We start from the raw sequence: 9717 nt of genomic DNA, 5'->3' as shown, positions 1-9717 counted from the left end.
TCTGCAGCAGCATGCGTCATTCTTCAGGAGGCCAAAGGTAAAAAAAGAGAGTTAGGGAACACACCCAACTGCCAAACCAGTGCAGGGAGACATCCACGGGTCACATGAAATAGCAGTTTTTATTTTCTCAAATAAAATATTCCTTCCATTTCTGCTCGATCAGTTTGTGAGGGGTGGGGAGGAACACAGAAGAGGGAAGGAGCCCTGCTCAGACAAGTTTGCTATCAGACCTGTCCTCACAGTCAACAATCCACATCAGACTGAACTCTTTTCCAATGAAAGAAAATAAAAGCTATCGGCAGCTCTTGATCCCAGAAGGAAAGAGCCGCTCTCTATCAGGCACTCTGAATTGTTTAGCATCAATATTTAATGAAAAAGCGTGATTAGAAAAAATCCCAGATTTCTGAGGAAAAAATATCCAAACAAGAAACACCGTTAATCAGGGCTGGGGTAAAACCCATGGCATGGGATGGCGCCGAGCCCAGAGAGCTGTTAGGGGAACGCAGGGGCAGGACTGAGAAAGAAGCACACCCCCAGCAATGCTCCTGGGGACCAACAGGCAGGACAAGAGCGGAGGAAACTCCCAAGATCACTCCTCGGGCCGTGATATGCCAGAAGTGAACCCTCACCGCAGCCTATGGCTCTCTGATCGGACCCTGCTGCAGTTTGGCCAGGTTAACCACTCCTTCACAAGGGTTCAGTTCTCACCTCTCAGTACCAGTTGGACAAGGATGTCCTACAAACCCCTCTGCAGAGCTAACAGGAGGCACAGAGTGCCACGTTCTAATGTAATCGAGGGACCATCATAAATTCACCAGGGCTTGTCTCAGACTGAAGTCTCCAGCCACGAAAGCTGTAGAGACAACACGTCCAGCGAGCAGAGGAGGAAGAACTTTGTTTTCTGTTTCAAATCAACACTTAAATTAAGTGAATAGATAAGCAGCAAAGCATCAGCAATGTTCTCCCAGCTCTGGTTCCTCTCTTCCAAAGCACAGGGCCACATTTGTTCACACAAACCCATGGACCTGCCACTGGCTGAGCAAGCTGCTGGTAGGTTAACACACAGACGTGTGCAGATCTTATCGGGGCAGGACGTTGCTGGCTGCAGGAACTGTGTCCTCGAAGAACTGGCTCCCCTTTTTTTTTCCTTTTTTTTTTTTTTATATTTATATATTTAAGAAACATTACTTCACCCGAAACGCTGCAAGATGGAAACCCATCTTCCCCATCCCCACCTGCATGTATGTAGCCTCATTTTAAGCCTTTCTCCAAGAGAAGGAGCTTCACAGAAGCCTTCTCGCCTTCTTGGCTGTGGAACGCATATCCCTTTTTCTTTTTTCTTTTTTTTTTTTTTTGTTTAGTTTTGCTTTTATGCGGTCAGATCCAATTCTAGTGATTAAAGACAAGGCCAGGCACCAGCAAAGAGCAGCAAAGAGAGCTACTTCTTTACGATCTGAATGACATCTTCATGCTCCATCATATGGGTTAAGCCCACTCTTTGAGGGCTGTATTTTGTGCTTGTCCCCTTTAAAGAAAAACAGGGAGAAGGGTTAGAAGAAGACCAGTCCGAGACACACTAGGACAAGGATTTCATCTGCTGTTAAACACTTACTTACCCATACCAAGGCATATTTGAACTGGCTGGCTAATGATCTGTGAATCCGGTGGCACTGCAAGACAGATGGACAGCGTGTGAGGCAGCTCAGGGACCCTTTGTAAACAACTTGCTCATTATTCTGGATTTAGAAGCAACTCATATCTACATCAGAAATGACAAGGGTGGCTTTAGAAGCCAGTTAGCAGCACGTGAAATACAAAATAGATGCACAGGAATCTATAGTCCACCAAAAGTTCCGTTTCACTACTTCCATGTGCTTTTTCACTGCTCTATATCCAGTAATTAAAAATAAATCTTTTACAGAAGCAAGGAGAGAAACCTGAGGCAGATGGAATCAGGGAAGGTAACAAAAGGAGAAGCCCAACTAAGCACTCACATATCCCAAACTTTAAAAAGCACAAATAAATCATAGCAGGCTCCAAGATGCCTTCTAAAGATAATTAATTATAAATAACAGAGAAATTACCACATGCTCCACAGAAGCTCCTTTCCGTAGAATAATGGCATCTGTGAAGTCTGGTCTCTCTACAAAAAAGCAAAAAAAAGTCACTGGTTTTCCACTGAATGTGTTCTAACATGCTGACATTGTGCCACCTTGCTTTGTGCTTACTATTCTCCAGTTCCTTGCCTTGTTACACTTGCCAGCAGCCTCCCAGACACAACAGGCAACCAAGTAGTTGAAAGCACTGAACCTCTTCTGTCCACAATCCAGTACCCAAAAGTAGAGTTATCCACATCACAGCCAATAGCCTTCTCACAACTCACCTTCTCCAACCCCATTCCAAAGACTTGGCTTTCAATATACAAAGACACCAAAGTCACAGCACACCTGCCTAAGTACAACGGCACCACTCTGCAGTTTTCTGTCAAATCCCCAGGGTTTCACAGCTTAACAAACTCACAGAATTCCTTAATCCTCTCACATCCACCCAGTTCAGAGTTGTGGCTTTGATCGCAACTAAACAAGAGGAAGGTCTTAGAAAAGGAACAAGTTACAGGTGCACCTTCACCATTGGGAAAAGCTACAGGTGAAGGGTAAAGCAAAAGGAGGATCAAAGGCTACTGAGCTCCAGGAGCTCAGCATGGGAATCACCAAATCTCTTACAGTAGGAACAGGAGACCACTTCTGGACAGTAATCAGCTCATTGCAGACTCCACACAGTAACTTTTAAAGGGAGGAAGCCGCAAACTTGCAAACTTTACTTCTTTATGACAAGCATCGTGAAAGCCTTATAAAAATTCAGTTCTTTACAAAAATTCAGGTCTCACAGAATAGGTGGATCAGATGTAACAGAAAGCACTTCCCAAGAGTTAATGCTGAAAGCTGGTTAGGGAGCATGCAACTGTGGCATTTGCAAGACACAAGAGATCACTCAAGAGCCAGGCATCCAAGCCCTGCTGGCAGCCTGTCTGTATTTGGTGAGTAGCAGCCTTTGTGCCTTTCAAATCTGCTCAGCTAACGGCCACTTACGTCCTCGTTTCTTGGTATAGATGCAGGTAAGTGCCAGGTATTCCCAGAGCTTCTCCAGCAAGTAGTCCAGGTTCAATTTCATGCCACAGCTGTAAAACACCAGGAAAGTCTCCATGTTTATTGCTGTTGTGATTTAGAGATCCAGAAGAACAAGGTGAAACATCTAATTACAGCGCTAAGGTACAAGGGGAAAAGTCTGTAATGATGTCATTACAGGAAAAGCACAAGATGAAATTAATAGGGCTTTCAGAAGGGAAACTAGCTCTGAAGCAGCAAAGCCCCAGTCAGATACATCAGCGCTACCAAAGGAACGAGCTAGTGACTTATTTTGCCCTGCAGATGGTGTAAGGAAGCCAAGCAGCCTGCTTCTCCAGGGGAAGGAAGCCTGTAAAAAGCTGCACAATGGCGCTTTGCTTCATCCTCCAGCAGCTGAAGGCAGCCCTGGGAGAAGGCTCCTTCTTGGGAGAAGCTGGAGGAAGAGGTGTGAGATGAACCACCAGCACATTCAGGCCAGCACGTCAAGCGACGTACAGGCTCCTACCTGATGACAACACTGTGTGGCCTCCGAGCAAGACGATCCACTTCCTCCATAGAGATCTGGTCAATCTTGTTATAAACCTAAGTCAAACGAGATACAATGCACTCTTTAGGATGGCAGTTCAGCAGCACAGCAAGGAAGACAGACATGTACACGTAGGTGTAACAAGGCAGTTTCAGCATATGGTACAGAAACACGGATCCTATCGGTCAGAGGGCAGGCCCAGGCTTTTAGTAAATTAACCTGTTGAAATTCAGGAACCTAAACATAAGCTTGGACCTTCCAGAGCTCTCAATTTGGGATGACTTGCAACGTGAGCAAGCATCATGAATTTAACTCCAGGCCCAGTCATTATCAAACAGAGCCATTAAATGACCTCTGGCTCAAGGAAACATTTACGAAAACTCAAATGCTGAGCTGGCAGCAGAGGAAGCTAAGGCTCCACACCACAGCAGCAAGCTGTGCCACCATGATGCACAGCTCACGCTGCTCCACGGCAGCCAGCCACTAGAGGGCATAGGGAGAGCACGCAGCACAGCTGCACATGTATAAATAGCAAAGAACGCCCACCTCCTCATCCCCAAATTGTTACTGTTTTAAGAATCAGGAAGACCCAGAGTTTTCTTCTGAAAAAGAGATGTTTGGTGCTGCAGAAGGCAGGCTGTTACTGAGATACTCACGTAAAGGCATGGCATGTAGACCCTGTTGCCTACAATCACATCAATGAACTCGTCAGGGGAACAATCCTCTCTGAAAAGGACCTCGGCGTTGAAGATTTCTGAGGTGAACATTGTCAAGGTCCAAATCCAGCATGCCTAAACACAGCTGTGAGCCAACGGGCTGAGCCTGCCTGGGGCAGCTTTGAGGAAGGGAACAAAGATGGGAAAAATCAACCCAGGCCTCTCCTGACCCCCCCAGGCACCAAGGACACCGCAAGGCCGTCCCACAGCAGGTATTGCCTGTCTCAAGAGCTGCTGACTTGAGGCTCAAGTGCCTCTCATTTTAGGAGAAGGATACTATATTCATGGAGGATGAGCTGTACCAGCTTCTCGGAGCACTGAGTTAGTGTGACAGTCGAGTTGAAGGATATACCTCCACCCTTCTTCGGCTACAAGACAATAAATCAACTTCAGAACAGCCTGCAAAACCCACCCTCTGCTTCAGTCTGTCCAACACAAGCAGCACACAGTGTCCTTGGCTTTCATTAAGCAGCCTGACACAAGATGTGGTTGTAACAGTCCAGGAAACCTCACCTTGAAGTAGATATTTGGTTTGCTTTTATTCAGACGGATTCCTACAGATTCCAGTTCTTTCTCCAGCAGGGCCCTGCAGGGACACTGCACATTAGTACCTGGGAGATTGAGCCCAGTCAGGTGACACCCACACTCTTCCTTGTTGATTGTCATATTGATACAGCCTTGTCATAAACTTCCACTGCAACATAACACCCACAGCTAATGCAGGACAGGGTCTATGGTGGAAATCCAGCTCAACATCCCCATCTCTGCACAGTTATTCTGGAGGAATGATCTTTCAACTGAGAAGCCCAAGCTGAGGCCTGCAGAAAGTTCAGTAAATGCTGCTCCCAGCTAGCCAGCATGCTTCTAACGGAGCACAACCTCGATCTCGCACTCAAGAGCTTAAACAGCAGTTCCCCAGTGTACACAGGACATGGCATTTCAGGGATCTGGCATGTTTTCTGGGCATGTGGAAACCCCACACACCCAGAAGCACACACTCACCGCTGCACTTCACCCTTTGTGGCATCCAGCATCATAATGACGACGTCTGCTGTCCTGGCCACAGCTATCACCTGCCGACCTCTGCCCTTCCCTGAGGAGAGAGGAGATTGTTGTGCATCAAGAATAGAAGCCAGCTATGAGTTGTGACAGATGGGGACTCCTGTCTGGAAGCAAGGAAAAGGATTCTGCAATCCTGCGCTGGCTGTAGTCAGCTGTCAAGGGGTTCCTGTGTGAGTGTATCTGGCCCATCCAGTGCTGTCTTATGCCCAGCACAAGCCCCCAAAATACTCTTTGCTGCTGCTCTTCTGCCATGGCTTCCACAACCAGCACACGTAAAGCTATCTGCATACAGATGCATACGTTGAAATGTCACTGCTGCCAGCTGGACAGACACCCAAGCCTTTTCAGTGACAGGGGTTCCAGGAGGCAGAGACAGCTTATGCAAGGCAGTGATGTGGGCACTTTCTGGTCAAAAGGGAGAGAGACCTTATTAACCAGACCATGCTCCTCCAAGAGACTATTAGGAGGTCTTCCTAAATTTCGTAAGGCTTCTTTTGACATGACCAACTGATAAGAAAGATATTGAAGCAGAAGGACAAAGGCCCAGAATCAGGAGTCATGAGAGGACTTGCAGGAATGCAGGACATTAGTCAAATGAAGTTACTGTTTAGCTGTAATTTCCCCCTCCGCCTTTCCAGCATCTTTCTTTAGATTTCCTCTGTACCAGAAAGCAGATGAGCAAGATAACACTCATGCAAGAAGGTGAGAAGCGACTGACTTGCTTTGGCTCCCACCTCCAGAAAAGCATCTTTCTGCTACATATAGAGCATTACGTGGGCCCAGGGATAAGAATCGTGCCTCACGTAAGATCAAGAATGCCAGTTTGGAAAGCCAACGTGGGAACTATTGGCTTGGGAAAGCTACTCATGTTTGATCTGGCCAAGTATGATACTGAGAGCAAGTCCCTACTTTACAACAACATAGAGATCAGCCAACCTTGTGCCGCTCCTTCGATGATTCCAGGCAGATCCAACAGCTGAATATTGGCTCCTTTGTACTGAAAAGGAAACAGATGGAAAGCTGAAAGCCTTGTGCCGGGTATCTCAGCTGCCCTGAAAGCCCTGAGCACATGCTGAGGTCCAAAGCCTGCAGAGAGTGGAAGTGAATGAACTCAACAGAGAAGGACAACTCTGCACAAAGCTGGTGGCATTTCTGTTGAGGCAATCTCTGGAGTGTTTCCTATCAAACTGTGTTCAACAACTTTGGGTCATACTGCAGTTCTGGCCTCCTAAACAGACACGTAACTGCAGCTGGACAAAACACAGGAAAACAGCACTGTGCAACTGCAACAATATCCCAAAGTGACAAACAGAAAAGGGAAAAAAATATGCAACAATACTGTTCTGGTCTAACAAGTAAAGCTCTATAACAAGCAAACGCCATAATCTCTTACCAAGATGGATCAGAGCTATTGAGGTGTGTTGTAGGTCTTACAATGCCAGGAAAAAAAAAATGGGAGGCCTTTGTTCATTAGATCTGCAGGGTCATTAGCTTTCGAGCTATTGCTGCAGTGAGTCCTCAGTAACAGCTTCAGCTGGTGACTGGAGCTTGAGGCTGTATTTGGATGCGTTACAGTGGTGGTGTTCATTTTCACACCAATACGTTTGCTTTCATTATTTAAATCTGCTTTTAATTCTGACCCAAGTTTTCTCATTACTCTTGGATACTTTTCAGTTTGATGCCCTTTACCATTTGCTTCACTGATAGATGCTCAGACCACCGCTAATAAAATTCCTCAAGGACAGGAGTAGTCGTATTTTCTTTCCAAATTGATCACAGTACAGATTGCCTCTTTTAAAGCTTCATTAAAAACAAATCTGTCAAGGTTTCCAGCCATCTGGTCAATGGCGCCAATAGCAGTTATAAAAAATTCAGTTGAGAATTCCCATATTGCTCTGGTCAGTCCAACTGTGGCATATGAAACCCCGATTAGGCAGTCAATCTTGAAGAGTTATGCAGCCTAGAGAAGTGCTACATCAGCACCGCAGGTTGCAGACTTGATACTGCAAGCACTCAAGACTTCATGAAGTTTAAAGCAGAGGTCAGCAGAGATCTCTGGATATCACTGCTTCTCAGTGGTAATACAAGTGTAACTGGTGTGAACAGACTTCTGTACATGTCTGGGTTTCTTACCACTATCTTCAGTAAGAGGGAGGAAAATCCTACTTACTTCTATGACTCCTGGGATACATGTCAGGGTTGTGAACTCATAAGATGCAGCTTCACTGGCAGTTGAGGTCATTAAACTCAAAAACGTGGACTGAAAAAGCAAGAGATTACCATCGTGAGAGATACTCCAACAACAGCACTGGTACATATTCAGCAAAACACGCAATACCAGAAAGGGTTCATCAGCTTTTAAAAGTCAGGTTGCAGCCATCCTGGACCCAGGGATGGAAGCAGTAATGGGTTTGCCAGCACTTTTCCAGCATGAAGATAAAACCTATACTCTTGCCTATGTTCTCAGCAGTCCTGTGGTTGCACTAGTTAACCTTTCGCTAATTAATGGCAAGAAGGTGAAATACAAAGAGACAATAGATTCCTGCTTTACGGCCTCAGCCAGTCACAAACCCAGAGAAACCACACGCTGCAAGGTTAACTCGGACACTCACTGACCTTACCCACAGAAGGAAAACCAATCAGTGCCACTCGGGCATCTCCAGATTTCATCACATCGAAGCCTTCTCCTTTAGCAGCAGAGGATTTGGAAGGTTCTAATAACTGAGCTCTGTATTTCGCAAGCTTTGCCTTCAGCAGGCCGAGATGGTACTCGGTAGCTGAAATAACAGAAATGCAGCAACTGGTTAAAGACAGAGCCTGATAACTCACCCCTAGAAACAAAAGCCTTCCTAAAATGAAACCTCAGATTTAAGCCTGTAGCTTAACACATCCTAGCACCTCCAGGCGTTCCATAATTTTTGAGATATCAGTCACTGAGAGCAAAATCCTTCAGGAACCTGCGTGTAAGTCAGACTTAAAGGAAAAAAGACGTTTTCAGGTTGGATATTAGGAAAAATTTCTTGGAAAGAGCAGTCAGGCACCGGCACTGCTGCCCAGGGCGTGGTGGGATCACCAGGTGTTCCAGAGCTGTGGAGACATGGTGCTGAGGGATGTGGTCAGTGGGCACGGGCTGGGGTTGGCCTTGGAAGGAAGCAGAGCCCGTGGGGAGCAGTCTGCCCTGGGCAGAGTCCCTTCTGCACAGCACCCCTGCAACATCCATTGCCACAAAAATGCAAGGTACTCTTCCCCTGCTTTTGCCAATTTTTAAAAGCATGCTCAGCTTAGAGCTCGCATACATGAATAAAGCATTTACTGGCTTATTCTCAACAAGACACTTGAATTTACACCTGACACAGAGAAGAAGGCAGCTCGCTCAGTAGAAGCTTGTAACAGGGGGGAGGAGGGCACTCGGGATCGCAGGATTTAGCACCTCTCCTTGGCAGCATTCAGCACGGCCTCCAGCCCGCTGAAGCAGCAAAACGCTGTGGCACTGCCCCGGCGCACCCCGCACCTCGGCCCTGCCTTGAATTCAGGCATCCGAATTCCAACCCGGGGCAACCCGGGAGCAGAAGGCCCCGGCTCCCACTGCGGGAACACGCAGGGCTGCGGAGGGGGCACGCAGAGACCCCGGGGACCCACAAAGAGCGCCCAGCCCCAGAATCCGTCCGCAGCCACGTCCCACCGCTTCCCTCAGCGCCTCACCCCCCGAGCCCACCGCAGCCCCCGGCACCTTTGTTCTTCTGGGTGCGGGCGATCTCCTTCTCGATCTCGGAGATCTTCTCTAGGATGCCCATGGCGCGGCCCTCCCGCCCGCCGCGGCTCCTCACGCCGCCCGCCGGGGCTCCTCACGCCGCCCGCCGGAAGTGCCTCCGCTCCGTCCGACCGCCTTAAGGCTCCGGGCTGCGTTCACTTCCGCCGCCTGGCAGGGGGGCGCTGTGATCCCAGCACACCGCTCCGGCCGCGCCCGCCGCCCCGCGCCCTGCGTTCCGCCCGCCTCCGTGGTCCCGCTCAGCTTCTTCCCTGCTCGGGGCTCCCCCCCGCTGAGATCCCAAAATGGCTGGAGGGGCGATGGATACGTGGCACAGGGCCCGCAGGCCGCGTTGAGGACAGATATTGAGCTGAACCCCCACCACAGCAATCCCATGTCCCTTATTTAAGGCAATTGTATTCCTGAACCCTTGGATTCGCAGTCGTTAAGCAACGATTCAGATTCCTGGATGTGTCTTCAGGCAGGGAATGAAGCACAGTTGTCTCCGTGAGCTGAGAAGCGCTGTGGTTGACAAACACA

The 9717-nt window shown here is 48.1% G+C and overlaps 1 protein-coding gene across 1 annotated transcript; it reads right to left on the bottom strand.

Moving 5' to 3' along the window:
- On the bottom strand, positions 101-9318 carry DRG2 (developmentally regulated GTP binding protein 2). Its single transcript, XM_021412063.1, has 13 exons — positions 9160-9318; positions 8046-8206; positions 7600-7689; positions 6366-6426; positions 5370-5460; positions 4881-4953; positions 4645-4735; positions 4308-4405; positions 3631-3707; positions 3090-3178; positions 2085-2143; positions 1617-1670; positions 101-1525 (listed from the first exon to the last, which is right to left on the bottom strand). Exons 1-13 carry the CDS (start codon positions 9221-9223, stop codon positions 1439-1441), a joined length of 1095 nt encoding a protein of 364 aa, XP_021267738.1. The 5' UTR covers positions 9224-9318; the 3' UTR covers positions 101-1438.

This window comes from Numida meleagris, chromosome 13 (genome assembly GCF_002078875.1).
Source record: "Numida meleagris isolate 19003 breed g44 Domestic line chromosome 13, NumMel1.0, whole genome shotgun sequence".
Taxonomy (NCBI): domain Eukaryota; kingdom Metazoa; phylum Chordata; class Aves; order Galliformes; family Numididae; genus Numida; species Numida meleagris.
The sequence above is the reverse complement of the archived record's forward strand: the minus strand, read 5'-3'. Positions and strand labels throughout refer to the sequence as shown.